Source organism: Stegostoma tigrinum, chromosome 40 (genome assembly GCF_030684315.1).
Source record: "Stegostoma tigrinum isolate sSteTig4 chromosome 40, sSteTig4.hap1, whole genome shotgun sequence".
Lineage (NCBI taxonomy): Eukaryota > Metazoa > Chordata > Chondrichthyes > Orectolobiformes > Stegostomatidae > Stegostoma > Stegostoma tigrinum.
The window spans coordinates 10,586,615-10,606,792 of NC_081393.1; the positions used below are offsets into that span (position 1 = coordinate 10,586,615).

Consider the following 20,178-nt stretch of genomic DNA (forward strand, 5'->3'; position numbering starts at 1 on the left):
CCAAAACATCAGCTTTCCTCCTCCTCTGATGCTGCTTGGCCTGTTGTGTTCATCCAGCTTTACACCTTGTTATCTCAGATTCTCCAGCATCAGCTCTTCCTACTATCTCAAAGTGACTAAGAATATTAACTGTTTAATCAACCATTCCAGATTTGAGCCCAATTGTCAATGATTCAAGTTCTGTTCCCTTGTTTCTCAACTCATTTCGACTGTTGATGTTCTCCATTGTAAACATTTCTTCCTGATATTTGTCCAAATCTTTCCCTTCTTAACACTGAATGTGTGCTGTCTGTGAAAACATGTGCTACAGCTAGCAATGTGGCTGGAAGTCAGTGCAGTATCGAGATATGATATTCCTCACCAGGATTACAGTGCAAAAGGTACTTTGCAAAATATAACAGCAAAATAAAGATCCTCTTATGTTGAATATCTTTAAGTCCTGAGCTTTATCACAATTTTCTCTTTGGAATCTGAAACTTCAAAGTAATTTAAAGAATGCTTTATAGAGGGCTGAATGAGGTGAAGAAATCCAGATCTGCAAATCAATACCACAGGACCTTTAATATTCCACTGTATCTTCATGATGTGGAGGTGCCCATATTGGACTGGGGTGGACGAGGTCAGAAATTACACCTCAAGAAGGTATAGTCCAACACCTGATGAAGGAGTAAGACTCCAAAAGCTGTGTTTCAAATAAACCTGTCAGACTGTAACCTGGTGTCGTGATTTCTGACTGTATCTTGGGTCAGTTCTCAACAGTACCATCTGATCCAAAAGGTGACACTTCCCATAAGTAGTATTCCTTCAGGGCTGCACTGGACTTCCAACTTAAATTACATACTGAAGGCCTGAAGACTTCCTTTAATCTCCAAATTTGACTCATAAGCACTTGGGTTAAGGTGAGAGGAAGACTGAAACTGGGTGTTCCTGTTGTGCTGGCCTATTTTCATCAATCCGTCCCTCCAGACAGGAAGGAATTCAAAATCAATCTAAATTAACAGCAGCAACTCAACTGACATTGGTTTAAATTTGTTACCAACCAAATGGGGACCCAATTATGACATAAATGAGGCCCCACTTTGAATAGATGTTCCATGTGAACAATGCACACAAGGAATTATGTCAGCTTAAAGGATGAATGTCACTTTGGAATGTTCAGCCTTTACTCTATCTGGCCTGTAGGGAAGGAATTTGTTTTATCACTGTTCTGTGACAGTCGGACAGTGGGTTGCATACTTCCATGTAAGGTTTATCCTTCAGCGGGCAGCTGTTTTTAGGAATAGAAGAGATAAAGAGAACTATAAAGACTGACACAACTTCGCCAACTGGCATTTGTTTCCAATCACAGCTCCACCAAATGGTAAGTAATTAAATATTTTGCTGATTTCTATATCTGTGTTAGTCCATTGTTTTCTTAGTATGGTACAAATTATCAAGATCAAATCAGTTTAAAAATATTTGAAGGATGTCACTTAATGCCAAATGTATTTGCCATTCCTTGGTAATTAATTTCTGCCTCTCTTTCTCTTGATTTTTCCATAAAAGCACAACTTTAATTCTTCCATTTTTTTTATCTTCACTGAAGAATATCATTTAAAAGCCAAATAAGCTCTAACCAAACTTTCACACCAGTGATGAGTTCTGAAGTTGTTAATATTTTTACAGGGTAACAGTTGAGTATAAGCAATCTCATTTTGATCAAGTAAGATATTTTGTGGGAATGGCTACAGAACAGCCATTTATCAGTTTCTGTGCTCTCATAAGTTGTAAAAACCAGTTTAATCAGGTCACAAGAGCCAAGGGACAACTCAGCTTAATTACCCCAAAGGATCATATTATGAATATGTAAGGATGTTTACATTGAATGAAGATTGAAAATTTTTGAAGTCATTGCTGAAAATTAACAAGAAATTCAACAGTTATTAATTCGTTTCTCCTCTCGGAGTTTGTATTATTTCTTTATCTGATTTCAAACATTGACTGCAAACATCCTTTTGAGTGCATTCTTTTGTCCACTGATAATGGAAAACTGGTTTAATTGTTAGCAATGTATGAACTATGTACTTATCAGCCTTCTCAAGTCTACCAGAAATTGGGTAACCAATTTCTGAGCCCTATTTGTGTCTGGTTTCCTCAGTACACAAGAAGCTTTCACTTTAATTGACAGTGATACTTTCAAATGCTCTCTTTTACATGATTGCTTTGAAGCTTAGCTGTTTTTCTCAATGACTTCCAAGTGACAGGATGGGATTTGTGGACTCCAAATATATTATTGAGAGGTCTAATGTGTCTGAATTATCACAATTTCTTTGTAGCCTTGTCAAAACTCAACAGTTACCTTCAGTGAAGGAAAGTGGAGATTCCGCTAAATCTTTGTGATGTTGAAACTTTGGCAACAGTGGTCAATGATATCATTTTTCACTCACTTTACAGAAGCACATTAACTGTTTCAGATCATTCCACTCTGACAATTTTCTCCTCATCTACATACCTGACTTCAATAGATCTACCATTGGTGTGTGCCTTCAGCTTTCTGGGTCCTCAGATTGTGATGTCCCAGGCTTCTCATCTCTGCCTCTCCTTCTCTCCTGTGCCAATTCCTAGTCCTAATTTAGACCCATTACTTATTGCCCATACACGGTTTCTGTTTTTCTGTTTGCCTTCCATTCATGTGTCTATCAAGATACGTCTCAAATGTTGCTAACGTGCCTGCTTTCACCACTTCCATTAGCAGAGCATTTCAGGCATCACCACCCTCAGTGTGAAAGATTTTCCCTACACTTCTCCCCTAAACTTTCCTCCTGTCAGCCGGAACCTGTGCCCTCTTGTAGTTGAATTTTCCGCTGTGGGAAAATGCCTGTGACTCTCCACCTTATCTATGCCTCTCGTAATTTTACCCTGATTCTCTGGATTCCGAGTCCACTGACATTATCACTGTGATCGCACCTTCCCCAGCAAGTTGTTTCTCCTGCAGAAATGCTGATGTTGTCTCCCATAAGAAACTGGGCATGAATATCATGGTACAACAAGGTGTACAGCTGGATGAACACAGCAGGCCATGCAGCATCAGAGGAGCAGGAAAGCTGACGTTTCGGGCCTAGACCCTTCATCTAACCTGAAACATCAGCCTTCCTGCTCCTCTGATGTTGCTTGGCCTGCTGTGTTCATCCAGCTCTACACCTTGTTGTCTCAGATTCTCCAGCATCTGCAGTTCCTACTATCGTATGTAAAAAGCAGACAGAAATACAGTAAACTGGAGTGATTGACAGCTGTGGTAAGAATAGATTGCCAAACTTTTATGCAGCGTAACAAAGACTAACTGAGTTAGAGATGTTGACAATGGATATACTTTGACAATGGCAAAATACAGGACAATGGACACCAACTGTTTGTGAATGGAAGGAAGGAGTGTTTGGTCATTGTACCCTAAATTCTGTGAACAGTTGACAGATATAAGAGAAGAAAATGACATTTTGATTTACCAGAACAAACTGACTAGATGGATTCAAGATTACTAGATGGAACTTAATGCTGTTAAGTGAAATGGAATGCTAATGGAACAGAAAAAGAACAGATGAATATGCAATTCAATGGTATCCAACACCCAAACAGTATATTATGCATCTTGATTATGCAGATTTGGCATATGGCCATGTTTTGTATGGACTGGAGACTGATGAGAATGTGGAGACGTCTGTCTTGGAAGTAAGGGAAAAATTGACTATGAAGAACAGCACGTTTCCTTTATTCTTTATTCATTCACACAATGAGGGTGTTGTTGGCTAGGCTGGCATTTATGGCCAATCGGTACAGTTTTGAGTTAACCACATTGCTGTAGGTCTGGAGTCACATGTAGGCCAGACCAAATAAGAATGGCAGTTTCCCTCCCTAAAGGGCATTAGTGAACCCGATGGGTTTTTTCTGCCAGTCAGCAATGGATTCATGGTCATCATTAGACTCCTGATTCTAGATATTAATTGAAGTCAAATTCCACCAGCTGCTGAGGTGAAATTCGAACCCAGGTCCTGAGAACATTACCTGGGTCTTTCGATTTAACAGTCTAGCGATCATAGAACATAGAACATTACAGCATAGTAGAGGCCCTTCAGCCTACGCTGTTGCGCCAACCTGTGAAACCAATTTGAAGCCCATCTAACCTATACTATACCACAGGCTATTGCCTCCCTTTATGATCTGCAGTTCCACTGGAAACAGTATCTTTGCAGATTTTTCTCAAGATTTTAATGGATGGACAAAGTTCGTGAAGTGAAGTTTAGGTCAAGTGAATTACATATCTGTTAGGATGGTGACAGAGAGAATTGTATGTGCCAGGTGGCATTTTCTTGATCTAAGCTTTGTTTAAATTTGAGATAGCAGCAGACAGAACTGATCTTAGGATATTTTCCAGTCATTTGTTTCATTCATTATAGATTGTACTTTTTCTTCTCATAAAAACAATGACTTTTCAAGAATTTGTACTTTATTCCCTGACAAAGTAACTACAGCAGGTACACAGACTTGTGGTTTGTTGCTTCATGATACCGTGGCTCCTGTCTTTTTTTTGTTGGATTTTAGGCAAGCAGGAAAGCAGCTCGAGGGAAAGCTTCATCCAAACAGAACCAACGAAGCTCCTCAAATGTCTTCTCCATGTTTGAGCAGTGTCAAATTCAAGAGTTCAAGGAGGTGAGGAGTCCATGTACTGTCTACGATTATTGTTATGATTGAGGCTGTTGCTCGAGTCCCATTACGCCTTGCGTTACAACAAAATGTAAAAAGTTTGTCTAGTTACTAAGATGATCCAATAAATTCTGTACCCATATCAGGTTTTAACAATAAAGATCTATCAACCAGGATTCATGATAAACAATTATGACTGGTGCAATAATTAGTTGTTGAAAACAGAGAATTATACATGCTTATCCCTCTAAATATTGCCAAAATACAAATGTGATAAATGGGAAGAAATGGATTTCTCTGTTGAGATTAACTTTCTGAAAAAGACCTCATAAACCACATGTCTTCTTGAGGCCCTCTTGCCTGATTCTAGCCCAAACCTATCCCTTGCTATTCCTGGAACAACTCGCCACTCACTGGATATCTGCTAAAAGATAAGCATGCCTGGCGCTTGCAACATATTTACAAGCTCACTCTGTGCCCTGATGAGGACACGCATTCCAAAACTGCCCTGCTTGGTGTTGGACAGTCATTCTGAGAAGGGGAAAATAGCATTGTGAGTCTCTGACAAGGACATAGGTCCTGGTGAATGGGTTGGTGCAATGGAAAGGAGTCCTCTTCCTGTAGGACTGGTGAGGACATGACACGACTGGAGCCTGGCAGCCTGATCTGAGATCACCATCTGGGTCAGTGTGGTCTTACTCATGTGGAAGAATGGCCAGCAGCACTGCAAGGAGATCAGTGATGTTCTCAACTCCGCCAGGGTTAAGTGCCACAGACTTCCTTCTCATTCATTGTATTTGCGATTACACTCACCTCCTGCCAATGCTCATACTCAACCACTCTCAATATTTCCTGCAACATCCTCTCTCACTTGTTTTTCATCAGCCCCAACCTCCCACATCACAAACCCCCATGGCTTCTGCACTTCCTGCTCACTTGGCTGGGACACCTCACCACCTTTGAACTTGTCCCAGCACTAGCTGGGTCACCCACTTTCATCTCATTCAAATTGTCCCTTTTTCTCTGTCCAGGAGAAAGCAGCCCTTTTGTAATAGTGAAGATGGACCCAGGACGGGTTGATAGGTGTTCAACATTGCCCACTACCAGGAGAGAATCCTGTTCCTTGGAAAAGAAGACAGGGACTGCTCCTGTAGGGATGCTGAGACATCTCCATATCCTGACAACTGAATAAGAGGCACTTTTCAGTCCACTGCCATTCTCATATTAACCCCACTGTCAGTGTCAAGCATAACACACCACTTTGAACCATTGGCTGACACGCCTACTTTCCCTTGTGCCTTCCAGGTACCATCAAGAAATCCATAACTCCTGTGAGAAAGAGGCTGCTCTGCAAGAAGGTGCCCCCAAAATCTCTAAAGAAGAGAGTTCCAAGTTATCAGAGGATGCATTAGCATCCTGCATCTGCCTCCAGCTCAGATATTGACACCTTGGTGCCAACATTTGGGTTAGAAAGTGTGGGAGCACAATCTGCTGAGTAGCTCCCCGTGACAGAAAATGTCCAGGCTGCTAGCTGTCAGAGGACTGCCAGAGACCAGGCACCTGCTCAGCCCCAGGCAGGGCAGCTTGCTGTGGTATCAGCAATCAGGGACTTCAACTACAGGAGCAGCCTACACGTATGTGGGAGGAAATGGCACTGAAAGCCCAGAGGCTACAGAAGTCCAACGAAACCAAGCTGCCTCAATACACGATCCTCCAATTGCCTCCATGGATAGGTTGACAGCTGCCATGGAGAGCCAGGTCTAGCACTTGCAGGTTCTGCTGAGAACTTGCAAACGCCTGCACTCTATTGCCTTAGCCACTGGTCCTTCTGGCTGATGGAAGGCCATGTGGCAAAGTGCACTCTGTGTCCCTTCGTTACACAGGGTGTGGTGGCAGAAGGCACACAGTCAGAGGAGAAACCACACACAGGCCCCTCAGAAGACTCCTCTCCAGACACTTGGGAGGTGGCTGGGCCCTCCACCCTACCTGTCCTCAGTAACCTTTGAATAATCAAGTAAGAAGGGTCCTCTTGTCTCTGGCATCCAGACAGACATGCTTCAAGATCACACAACCAAACTTCCATCCAACAGAGCCCACTGCTGACCAGGGTTCCTCCACCCCAGCTGCAGACCTTTGATCAATACTAAGGTGTAGCGGGAGGGAAAGAAATAAAATTTGACATCAGTTTGGTTGCAAGGGTGGCAGTTGATTTTGTTTAAAGTTTCATATTTGTTAGTACTATTGGATTTTACAATCCTTTCTCTGTTTGTTTCTCTGTGTAGCCCTGAATGTAACTGTGTCAGTGTGATGCTTTACTTCATGTTCATACGGGATGTATCTTGGATTGATGTCTGTGCTGAATGCATAGTCAGTTGGAATATTTGGAAGCATGGTGAATGTTGTACATTCAGCACTGGATTCTGCTGGCACCATTCCTTTGGTCAATGATCCCTATTCTTTCCCTGGCCCCTGTGTGTGTGCTGAAAGAAGAGGTCAGCAATGTCTTGTGCAGGAAGATATACAACACACAGGGAGCCAGGGCTGCAGGGGCCCACAGCTCCATGTGCTCATCAGGACATATTAACTCCACTGTCGGTGTCATTCACCACGCATCAGTTTGAACCATTGACTGAGATGCCTTCTCTTGCCCTTGAAAGGATATCAACTAAGTGGGTTTTGCAGCTTCTTCCTTCACAGGTCAAGACACTTAACCATCCATTTAAGGTGTGATCACAGCCATTTTCTTTCACATTGTGTAGTTACAAATTCAGGAAAATGGAAGGTGACAACAAATACAGTTCAGGTATTGGTTTCCAGCCTCTGCCTCCCAGTGTTGCTAAGACCCTTAACATCCAGATCACCTTCCTGCAAGATCTTCTTGTAAACTCCTTAGGGTTCTCTTCTCTTCAGGTCTCCACTCAGCTCGTCTACATGATCCTCTACCTGCACACCTTTAACCCACCTCACCCCCACATCCCTCCCCACCAGCCCCTGGCGAATGTGGTGAATCTGATATGTGCAGTCACATGCTCCTTCCCACTCTTGGAACCAGGGTATTCCTGACTGTAGTTGAACATCCCTCCCACATGATGAAATTCCAATCAATGCCTTAGGACATACACCCCTTCTAAATATAGTAGCCCAGTCTTCACAACTGTTGTCCTGTCCTTTTCACAGCTTGCAGCTTCTAATCTCGACAAATGGTTTGTATAGTCCCCTGCACATAACAACAGCCTCCTTAAAAACCGAAAGAACTGTGGATGCTGTAAATCAGAAACAAGACTGTTGAGAACAATGTGACTCTTCTTTGAAACTGAAGGGGACTGGAAAAGTGTGTTTTCTACGCTGTTGACAAAGTAAAAGGGACAGTCACTGGAGTTAGCAAGAACTGCAGATGCTGAAGTCAGAGACAGTACGGTGTGGAGCTGGAGGAACACAGCAGGCCAGGTAGCATCAAAAGACCAGAAAAGTTGATGTTTCAGGTCAGGACCCTTCTTCAGAATTGGAGAAATGTCCACCTTCTTCCCCACCTATCCACCACACCCATCCCACTGACCAATTCCTGCCACTCCCTACCTGCATTCACCTCCACCATCCCACCTACCTTCCCCACACCCACACCTTCTCTCCCTATTTATTTCTGAGCTGCCTTCCCTCTCCCCATTTCTGAAGAAGGGTCCCAACCCAAAATGTCAACTTTCCTGCTCCTCTGATGTTGCCTGGCCTACTGTGTTCCTCCAGCTCCATACTATGTTGTGTCTGAAAGTGATGGGAGTCTTCACTTCAAAAAGAATGAAGCATAAAGACAGGGAAGTCTTCCTAAAACTGCATAAGGCACTTGTCAGACCACAGTTAGAACACTGTAAACAGTTTTGTGGCTTTATCTAAGGAAAGGTATGCGAACATTTGAGGCAGTTGATAGAAGGTTCACTAGCTTGGTCATCAGCATCAAAGGATTTCCAAATGGTTGAGCAAGTTTGGCTTGTCTTCATTGGAATTTATAAAAATGAGAGAAGACCTTTATTTAAACACGTAAGATTTTTTAGGAGACTTGACAGTGTATTTCCCTTTGTGGGAAAGTCTCAGGCTGGAGGACAGCCTCTGAATCAGGAGCCAACCATTTAAGACAGAGATGAAGAGAAATTTCTTCCCTGGGGGGATAGTGAATCTGTGGGATTTTTTTTACCACAGAGGCCTGTCGAGGCTGGGTGATTAAGTATATTCAAAGTTGAGATAGGCAGTTTATTAAGATGCTGCTGATGAGACAGATGTGAAATAAGTTTCAAAGGCATTGCTTGAATGTTCGCTGTGAATAGTAGAAAGTAGGTCAGCTCTACAGGGAGCAAATGAGACACTAGCAGTGGGCAAGGGGTCAAATCAAAATGTAGGAAGGTGCCCATGCCTCCTTGGACTCAATATTACATCTAAAAAGCTACCAAGTACCTCAATGGAAAGTTAGGGACTGTCCCTCCACCTTGGTTTGGCTTTCGCTGGAGTACCGTCTGCACAATGATGGAAATGTTTGCACGAGAAGGAGGTGGTGTACTAAAATGGCAGGTATCTCGAAGGTTGAGGTCATTCTCACAGACTGCCTGGATGTGTTTGGCAAAGTAGTTACTCAGTTTGCGTTTGATTTATTTAGTGTATAGAAGGCTACATTGTGAGCGGTGAATGCAGTATACTAGATTAAAAGAAGTTCAAGTAAAATACTCCTTCATTTGGAAGTTGTGTTTGGGGCCTTGGATAGTGAGAATGGAAAAGGAAATGTTGAATGTTAGACATTTTGCGATGGTATGGGAAGATGCCAAGAGGGTTGTGGGTGAGAGGGGTGAGGAGTTTGGAAGAGACCTGGAGAGAACAGTCCCTGCAGCATGCCTACAAGAGATGGGTGAGGAAGATGTATTCGGTGAGGACATCCCTCTGAAGGTCAGGAAATTGTGAAGGTTGATCCTTTTTAATGCATAGATTATTGGGTGGAAAGTGACGGCAAGGGGTACGTTGCTGTTTTTCTGGGGTTGATGGAGTGGGTGGAGGTGTGGGGTTTGTGGTGAGGACAGATATGCAGAAAATCGGTCTGACATGGCTGAGGGCCCAGTCACCCACAGCGCAGGCAAATCCTCAGGAGAAGAAACGGGAAAACATGTTGAAAGCAATCTGTAGAGGGTTCCATCACTAGAACAGATGCAACAAAGATGGAGAAACTAGGAGAGTGGAAATACGTCCTGAAGTGAACTGGGGTGTGAGGAACTACAGCCAAAGTACCTTTTGGAGTCAGTTGATCTGTAATTGATATTAGTGAATGGGCACTATTTTCCAGCATCTTTCAGTTGTGAAGAGGAGTTACAGTGGATTCCAAATGTTAAATTTGTTTGTTCCTCCACGGTCCTGCTTTGTCTGTCCAGCACTTTCCATTATTATTCCCAATTTATCTCAATCTTTCTCCTTTGTTTCCTGCTTCTTTCTTGACTGGATCAAATATATGAAAGCTACATATTTATGTTTCACATCTGCATGAACAACCATGCAGCGACTGTGGGTATTTTGACTATAGACAACACCTTTTACCAACCTTTCTTGCCAGTGAAGCAATTTAGAAGAGGTGTTTAACAGGTGAAGGAAAAATATTGTGTTTTGAATTTCTATCAGAAGTCACCCTCTCACTATGACCCGTGAAACACATGCTACATCATCACGGGGGGAGGGGGGGAATGTCATAAGACCTTGCACTCTCTTGAAATCTTGTGACAAGATGAAGCTGCAGTAAAATGTTTCCTTAATATTAACCTTTAAATATCAACATTTCTTTCATTTCGTAGGCTTCTTGAATATTCTTCAGCAATGCAACGAAGCCAAGGATCTTGTACCCTTATCCACCTTAGAAGGAATTTTTGGGAGTTTGTCAAAAATACACTCATATTGAGATGTAGTGCTACAGAAAAGACAAGCGCTTGGAATCAGACATATCCCAATTTTGAACACTTGCTTGGTTGAATTGGAAGGAAAGAAAGTCAATTCGATTTGCATTCACCGCTGAAACCTCATCAGCCATCACTATCACCCTGAAGCTGACTGTGGTGCAAACACTCTGCAATTAGGCTTACCAACAGTGATTATACATTGTCCTGGAGAATTAATCACATGACTTGCCCCAGATTCCAGCTATTTGGCTAACACACCTACAGATAAGCCAAACCAGGGCTGGAGTTGTATACAGTTAATGTTCGGGCCATGGGAATGTTGTCGAACAAATAGACCAAGGGGGCTGGTGCATAGTTCCTTGAAATTGGAGTTGCAGGTAGAGAGGGTGGTGAAGAGAGCATTTGGCATGCTTCCCTTCATTGGTCAATGCACCACTATAGGAGTTGGGACGTTATGTTGTGGCTGTACAAAGCATTGGTGAGGCTACTTTTGGAAGACTGTGCATTCATTTCTGGTCTCCCTGCTACAGGAAAGATGTTGTTAAACTTGAAAGGGTTCAGAGAAGATTTACAAGGATGTGGCCAGGATTGGAGGGTTTGTGCTCTAGGGAGAGGCTGAATAGACTGGGACTTTTTTCTCTGGAATGTAGGATGCTGATGAGTGACCTTATTGAGGTTTATAAAATCATGAGGGTATAGATCGACTGAATGGCAATGGTCTTTTTCACAGGTTACAGGAGTCCAAAACTAGAGGGCATAGGTTTAAGGTGAGAGGGGAAGCATTTAAGAAGGACCTGAGGGACAACCTTTTCATGCAGAGGATGATGCATGTTTGGAATGAACTGCCAGAGGAAGTGACAGAGGCAAGTTCAATTAGAAAATTCAAAGTCATCTGGATGAGTAGGGGATAGGATGACTTTTGAGCGATTATGGGCCAACTGCTGGCAAATGGGAGTAGGTCACTTTGGAACATATGGTTGGCGCGTACAAGTTGGACTGAAGGGCCTGTTTCTGTGCTGTGTAGCTCTGTGACTTGATTATTATAAAAGGCCTCAGTGTGCCAATTGGAAAGCAAGAAAACTTATTACAAAACTGTGTATCTGCCAAGCAGCCATTTGTTTCCTATTTTCAATCATTTTATATCTCTACAAAAGGAAATGTTAGAAGAAAATTACAAATTAAGAAAATCAATTTGACTTTCACCATGCTTATCCTTGAGGGTTCCACAAACCTGTTTTGAAAATGAGTCATACCAGACTCGTAATGTTACTCTATTTCTATCATACCAGATGGCCCCACACCTGCCGTGTTCTTCGAGTTTTCCCACTTCTTGAGTAGTTTGGTTTAATCGCACACGATGACATCCCTCAGATTGCTCCTTAATTACTGGAGTCTCCAGACCAATCATGCAGGGTTGGCAAACCCACAGTCTGTTAAGTCAGGACTCCCATCCAGCCATAAAACCACTGAATAAAACTTGTGGCTAAGACTTAGCAAGAATTATTCTAGATTTGTTTTTTTGTCACATTTCGTGAAGGGTTTCTTTCTGTGAGGCTGAGCACTTTTTCTTGTGCTGTCTTCCCAGACTCACCTCATTAACTGTGCACCACATCCCCTGGTACTCCACTGGTCCCGATTTGTTACAGATGGAAGGACCAGCCATGGCCAGGACCTCCCAGAATTCCTGGTGCTGGTGCCATTTTTAAAGCCCAGTCATGCACATGGTCAAGTGCAGACATTTTACTTTGCTCTGGACATGTCAGACATTAAGTCATTGGAATCCCACTTTACTGACAGGAACCTGGAGGTCCTGCTGGCCTGGCTATGCTTGATGTCGCTACCCATGGAGTGTGCCCTGAGATGTTCGTGTTGGATGGAGGATCAGTGAAGGAGCAAGCTGGAGCCACCAGGTTATCGCTCTGGCCATCATGTCTGAATTATCTCTGTCCATTTTCGATCTGGTGGGTGGGAGAATGGAAAATTGCATATCAAAAAGAAGAGAAGACATAACAATGAGGATGTTAATGCATGAAAATCAGCGTTTTGTAGCCCAAGATTGAGAATCTCATCTAGCTGTCCAACACTTGGTTGAAAAATGGGACTTCGTGTTCTGGACAGTGAGAAGCTACTCACTAGTCTTCTCATCCAATTTTGCCAACTTTCTAATCAGGGCCCATGCTATTCAAGGGCTGGAAAGTCTCTCTCATTAGTGTTATATGGCTTTACAAACTGACTTCCATGGCAGTAAATCCGTAGTTGAAGGGTCACTCCCTCACAGGTAGTCAGTTCATTCAAATCCATGTGCTGTTCAAAGTTGCACAGTTTCATGTGGTTTCTAAACTTGCAGATTGCATTTTTGGATTTTCTCCCCTTTCCTGTCCTTATAAGTATCTTCTTATCTGGAGTTGCTTCTGCTCTGCTGCTTTGAATGACCCAACAACTGGAGGAAGAAGACCATCAATATCTGCTGAAATTACCTGGAGATAAGCAGCAGATAGACTGAATAAGACAGGTGATGAACAGTAGTCTACTAGATCTATCAGCCAAGAAATATTTTCTTAGATATTTCTGAAGCAGTGCTAGAGAAAAATGCATTTTACCAGGCTATGACTGACCTTTTCAATCTCATGAGGCAGGACACATTGCCTGCTGGGCGAGTGACCATGTCTTACCGGTGGCTATCAAAATCACCACAGGAGGAACTGTTTTTCCATTGGATCCTTCCAGATTGCTGGAGGGGACATGATATAACAGTATTCAGTGATGTTGCGTTCTGCACATCAGAAGCTCAACTAGCAGCTTGTGTAAATGGAGTCCACTTGATCAATGTGTAACTGATATTTAATCAGCACAAAAAGGAAGATTGGAATGATGGTATTTTCCCACATGAATGACTTCCCCTGGCACCTTGTGGCTTTTGTCGTCTCTACCAGTGTGTGGTCCTGTGGAAGGGTTTGGAGCTGGTTCATTGTCACTAATCCTTCTTTTCTTGAGCATATCTCATGAAAAGTGGCAAAAGAAACACCACTGTGGAGCATGTAATGAAAAGGCACTGTTCTGAGATGACAGGTTTTATTGCAAGATAGTTGTGAGCACAACTACGTTTCTCAGGCATAATAACTAGGACTTTGAGGAGCTGGTCCAGATACATCTGCTTCCTCTGAAAGCTTGAGTGGAGCTGCCAAGAGCCAAATGTCACTTCTTTCAGCAAAGCAAAATGGAATTATGTGCCTCAGTCCTCCAGGGCCTTCCCCACCTCTCTGCCAATGTTGGAGCCATTATTTCAGTGAGTTCCAGGGAATCTATGAAACATGCTCAAAGAGGGTGAAGAAGGTGTTTACCATTGACTTTTTCAGGTGCACATGAGATTGTTTTCAATCAGAGGAAAGATGTTGGGACACAGTGTCTGAGAAATTTGTTATGCACTAACTGCTAAGCGTACTACTGGGACTCACAAGAGTCTTTGAAACTATGTTTCCCAAAGCTGTGCACCACTCTAATTTTCCTCATGTTGTCTAGCTCAGCATAGCCTAATTGCTGGAGAGTAATTCATCAACAACTCCATTGGTATCTTGTCATGCAACCATCAGGGAACGTCAACTTGATGTACTCAATTAGTGCTGGGACCTATTATTTCTGTGACTGATGGTGGAGTTGGACTAGGATGATCTTTTGGTTGTATTGTTCACAAGATCAACAAAGACCATCCAATGAAATCTTGTTTGCAATTACAGTTTTCATTCTGAAATGGCCAGATCTTACAGTCAGATTTCAATTTCATGCTGTACACAGACTTCTCAAATGTAACAGATGATAAGTTTGAGGCTTTCTTGCCGAGTTGACATAAAGATCCACCACTTATAATTGATTTGGAATTAAAAATCTGATCCATGGTTTCTTGTAAATAGCAGAGCAAGCGATACCAGGGTGTTACAAGAGTAAAAGGTATTCAAGGTGGAAGTGTTTGGACTTTGTGTTTGTTCAGCAGGATAAGGATTCACTGTACTTACTATAGCAATAGTTTTTGAGGCATATTCAAGCACAGGAGTGACAGATATCTTGGCATGCAAGTCGATATTGTGAAGGAAATTCTCAGGATGGTGAAGATCACATGATAAATGATGCTAATGCAATTACTGACTAAACCTCTGTCATGTGTCCCCAGGCCTTCGGCTGCATTGATCAAAACCGTGATGGAATCATCAGTAAACAGGACTTGAGGGAAACCTTTATGCAGCTGGGTAAGTGAACTGGTCTTTCAGTTCTTGCTACTAATTTCCAGCTATTGGCTGTCCAATGGTTTCAAAGTATTACAGGCATTATGTGATCTTTACACATTTATGAAAAGATATGATGATATTTTCTCATCAAATTGTTCAGAGATATTGGGACATACCTCCGGAACTGGTAAGACGTGAACCCAAATCTCCTGGGATATGGGTAGTCACCCTATCATTGCACCAGAGGAGTCCTGACCAGTGATGTCAGTCTCAAAGTGTTTACCGAGATGACTGGTGTCAGGGATTCAATATTCCTGGCTGGAGAGACGGGTTTTGATGCAGAAGTGCTGCAATTGGTCCATGGACTTCATGGCTGATGCTACCTGGTTTCTAACCCCACAGACCAATCCACTTGCTCCAAGAGGACACTGAGCCATTTGTTCAAATAAAAATGGAAATGCTGTTTGAAAATGATATGAATATTAATGTGTTTGAAAATATTTATAGGTAAGTTGAATACCAATGATGAAGAATTGGAAGCGATGTTGAAAGAGGGAAAGGGGCCAATGAACTTTACAGTGTTCCTCAGCCTCTTTGGAGAAAAACTGAATGGTAAGGACAAGACAGCATGCTGACAGCAATTGATTATTCAATAATCTTATTTAGGTATGTGATGAATCTCAATTCAAATTCTTTCATGTCTGATACTACAGTGGAGATGGAACCCATATTTGGAAGATGCTCCTAGTCAGAAGGTTGTTGAATCTGATTCCCATTCAGGTAGTTGGGCACAAAATCTAGGCTGGCACTCCAATGCAGGACTGGGAGCGTTCACTGTCAGAGATGCGATCTTTTGAATCAAGTGTTCAAGTGAAACTCTCTGTGCCCTCTCAAGTGCACCTAAATGGCACTACTTGTAAGAAACGCAGGGTTGTTCTCACCTGCAATGTCACCGTTATTTGTATCCCAACCAGTATCACTCAAACACAATTTGTGGGACCTTGCTGAGTGTAAATTGGCTGCTGTATTTTCTGTATCAGAACAGTTATTGCCCTGTTTTAAAAACACATGTTTGGCTGTGAAGTGTTTTGAGATGCTCTTATGGGTGTAAATGCAAGTCCTTCTTTCTACTTTCAATGCCACATCATATAATTTCAGCTATTCCAGCCCAAATGCCGGTGCTAGCAACAGCAATCGGTTTGAAGCTTATTTTATCTCGACAGGAACTGACCCAGAAGAAACTATTGTGAACGCCTTCAAACTGTTTGATCCGCAAGGAACAGGGCATGTCAAGAAGGATGAGTGAGTTACAAAGTCATTTAAATAGTGAGATAGATGGCACCTGAAAATGTTTCATGAGGATGTACTTTTAGTATTTCAGCTGACATCTTCATCCTGTAAATTTCATAATTTTCAATATAATGTGATTAGCACCAGAGCTGCATACTGACATTTTGTCCATAAATCAGTTAAGCCAATTGCTTACTTTTCTGACAGTAATGCTCTGAGATGTCCTGCTTCTACAAGTTTTTTCACACCTCTTGAGTTGGAAGTACTGACCCCGCATAGAGACAGATGCTGTATTTTTCATATTTACACTAGTCTGTGTGTGCAGTGCTTTAGAATAAAATGCTTTGGGGTATGGCTGCAGAAAGTTTTATATTAGTGCTTGAGTAATCTAAAGGCGTGGGCGGATGATCCGAAGACATGACTTTTGCTAGTTGCCAATTGAGCAATTTAATTTCAGACAATTTGGAAACGAAAAGCCAGGATCTTTATTGGTGACCTTAGAGATTCTAGCACACAAGACGGTCTATTATCCTGAAGATGTGAAAAGTGCTGTTGAGTTGCATGCAACATTGTTCAAATCACTGACGGAGAATAAAGAAAATGCTGATTAGATTTCATACAAGTGAACTAATGATGGATTAAATGAAGATAACTCTGTACCATTAGGTTCAATCCATTTATCATCTAATTTGGCAATACCATTAAAATTTGCTCCTTAACTTTAGGTATGTTTTCTTTCTGCTTTCATAGATTTAAAAGACTCCTGATGACACAAGCTGATAAATTCAGTGCAGATGAGGTGAGATTTTGCTGTCTAAATGTAAACAATGTAAAACATTTGAGGTATTTCATATTCAAAAGCATTCTCAATTAGACTTTGGGAAGAAGCAAACCCATCACACAGTTGTATTTGAGGTGGAACTAAACTATTTAGGGAAAAGAATTGTTCCAGGGAAAATTAACTGCCCACAAGGTGGGGCAGCAACTTGTGGAATGCAAATTTTTACTGAGTATAGCTGTCTCATAGATGATTGCTCCCTCATGGAGTAAAGGTCTCTGTCCCACTAACTCTGAGTTACTTCTGTTCTTTGCCTGAGCAACTTAACAGCATTAACCTCTTTGTCTGGTGACTGACACTTACCCAAGTGGACGTGGACGGTTGAGAGGAGAAGTAATTGGGAGAATAACAAAACACGAGGGATCTGTCAGAGTAGATCGGAAAAACTGTTCCCATTGGGGGAGACATTCGGAACCACAGGGTACAAATTGGTAAATGAAGCAATGAAGACATGAGGAGAAACGTTTTCATGCAGCAGGTGTTTCGGATCCAGAAGGCACCACCTGAGAGTACGGTGGAGGCAGATTCAAGCAAGGCAGATGCAATCAATCAAAGCCAATAAGATTGTGATCCGAGATGAAACAATGTGCCAGGCTCTGAGAGGAGGCTAGTGAGGGGCACAAAGTAAAACTTGCTCATCCAGAGAGCTATCACAAATGCAATGGACTGAATATTCTCATTCTGAATATTATTGTGCTCAGCTGCACAGACCAGAAAGTCGAGATTTAATTCCTGGTCTAGATATTTTCTAATCATCCTGGTCAGAGATGTTATCACTTGAACTGGCCCTCCTGGCTCACAGATAGTTACACAACTCCTCCACCACAAGAGCTTCTAATATTTCCCTTCTGTGCTGTTAGCATTCTGTGACTCTGGGTGGTTATCTAATTATGAGGAAACAGGGCTATGAATCGCTAGTTCTCTAAATGGTGAAGACTAATTGTTCAGTTAGTGTTTCTCTAACCAAAATTGAATAAGCCTGGGGTGTCAGGCATGAAGAATTTCCTGAAGTTGAAAGGGATATGGAAAATAGCGTTGGAAAGCACAGTGTTTAGGACTTTATGAAACTGTAGTTTGTTCATGATCATCAAAAGAAATTTATTGTAGCAAAGACATTTGAAAACCAAACAAATTATTTAGTTTCCTCTATATGTGTGACCCTGGCAGCCATCTGACCTGCTGTTGCGTGCTCATTGCTTTAATAATCCCTATTCCTGTCCTTTTCTCCCCACAGGTAGAACAGATGTTTGCTGTGACTCCCATTGATGTTGCAGGAAACATTGATTATAAATCACTGTGTTATATCATCACACATGGAGATGAGAAAGAAGAGGCCTAGTTTGAATGTTGTTGATGTCTGGCTTCTGCAGTCATCAGTGAAAAATCAGTGATAATGATCGTTGTGAATCAGCTCTAAAGAAAACATGGCTACTCAGAATAGGCAATTTATACTTCAATGTTCAGCTAAGCACAACTACTCATATCAGATCGTGAAGCTCACTCTTGTACTAGCTCACAGCCATTATTAAATTGGTTATTACATGCCATTTTGACACGTTTGTCTCTTGTTGTGTAATTGTTGGCTTCTCACTCCTATGGTTCAATGATTATGGGTTTTTGACCATGATTACTGAGATTGTGGATGCTGACTGGATATGAGGGGCGAGCCTGGCTACACACATATGCGCACTTCAGTGGGAGACATGCTGTAATAATGAGACAGGAACCAGTCTGACATTTCCCTCCAGAACCTTGCACATTGAATGGTATTCGGCACAGACTGTAGCAAAGCTGGGATCTTCCTGTACCACGTGACTCAGTGACTGACTGAATAAACACCCTCTATCATTGGCCAAGCAAATCTACTTCTCTTCCAATAGCTTGATCATACTCAGGCAAACTTGCCTCGGTAACAACTCGCAATAAGTTTGCACTTTTGGGCTCCTCAGGCTGTTTCTCCATTTTCATTTTAAAATATGTAGTGTCACTGCGATTCTATGGAAAGATTCAACAATAAATCAATTGACTCAGTGTCTTTGATAAAGTTAATGTTGTCATTTTGAGTGTGTGTGTGTGTGTGTGTGTGAGAGAGAGAGAGAGAGAGAGAGAGGGAAGGGGTTAGGGTGTGTGTGTGTGAGAGAGAGAGAGAGGGAAGGGGTTAGGGTGTGTGTGTGTGGGGGGGGGGGGTGGTCTGGCACTTGAATTCTTCATTTCCTGTGGTCATAGTCAGTCTGGGGTCTGTCCACCCAAAGTGAAGGGTGTATTTAACCAGGGGCTACTTATGTTGGAGGGAAACTGATGTATTTAATTCTGGCAATTCAAAGTAAAAGAAGGGAAAATAACTGTGAAGGGAGAGGGAAACTCAACATCTAATGAGGAGGAATGTTTAAGGACATGGATTACTTCAGGAGCAATGGAACATTGATGGGTGTCACCATGATGGCCTGTCATGTTCAGTGAAATATCTGTTTGAATAACACCCAATTGTGTCTTTTCAAGATCTCATGTACATGCGAGGTTCTGTCTCACTTCTTCCCAGCCAATAGATCAACTGTCGGTCACTTTGACAACTTCTGGCCGGACTGAAATTCACCCCTGAATCCCAGTCAATTTACTCCCCTTGCCTCAGCATGAGGTTGAAGTTGCATCATCACAGAATTGTCTTCCGGTTTGCATCTGTTGAAAAGCTGTACAGTGCAGCATGATGTTTGGCACGACTATGCTGTTGGGCCAGGAATCAGTGGTCATGTTGATAGGAATGCATCATTCAGAGTGGTGTGTGGGAACATTTGGAAGCTTGGTACTGAAGTCAATAGGGAATGCTCGAAAGAAAGGCACACTGCTTCGTTGGGAGGACCCTTAACAGCCAGGCTGAGCCTCTGACTCAAGCATGACCTGTGTTGACTTCCATTCCCATGCACATAGGAAAATCGAAAACAGCTGCAACTATCCTAGGAGTGGGCAAAGTGTCTTATTTTCTTTCTGAGCATGTGGGCTCAACCTGTGAGTGAAAGGAGGCCTTTCAAGGAGCAATTACATGAATCAAGCTGAATTCATAGTCCACACCAAAGTCATCAGTAATCTTTGTGTCATGCATGTGAAATACATGCAGTGTCCAACTGTGAGGTGCAAATCCTGGTTATAAGACAATTTGACAGTGCTGTTGGTCATTGCTGATTGAAGATTTACATCTCAGGAGACTTTAAATGTGGCAGCTGTGTGCCACAATCCACAA

The 20,178-nt window shown here is 42.3% G+C and overlaps 1 protein-coding gene across 1 annotated transcript; it reads left to right on the forward strand.

Moving 5' to 3' along the window:
• The first annotated feature begins 1,248 nt into the window (after positions 1 to 1,248).
• Positions 1,249 to 18,496, forward strand: myl7 (myosin, light chain 7, regulatory). Its single transcript, XM_048523087.2, has 7 exons — positions 1,249 to 1,360; positions 4,576 to 4,683; positions 14,761 to 14,836; positions 15,323 to 15,427; positions 16,039 to 16,117; positions 16,856 to 16,904; positions 18,178 to 18,496. The coding sequence occupies exons 1-7, from the start codon at positions 1,358 to 1,360 to the stop codon at positions 18,280 to 18,282; spliced, it is 525 nt and encodes a 174-aa protein (XP_048379044.1). The 5' UTR covers positions 1,249 to 1,357; the 3' UTR covers positions 18,283 to 18,496.
• The last annotated feature ends 1,682 nt before the right edge of the window (positions 18,497 to 20,178 follow it).

Excerpts from the sequence above, each read along its gene's own strand:
- myl7 (XM_048523087.2), top strand. Across the intron at positions 15,428-16,038 it reads CTTTGGAGAAAAACTGAATG|GAACTGACCCAGAAGAAACT; the intron begins GTAAGGACAAGA and ends TTATCTCGACAG. Across the intron at positions 16,118-16,855 it reads GGGCATGTCAAGAAGGATGA|ATTTAAAAGACTCCTGATGA; the intron begins GTGAGTTACAAA and ends CTGCTTTCATAG.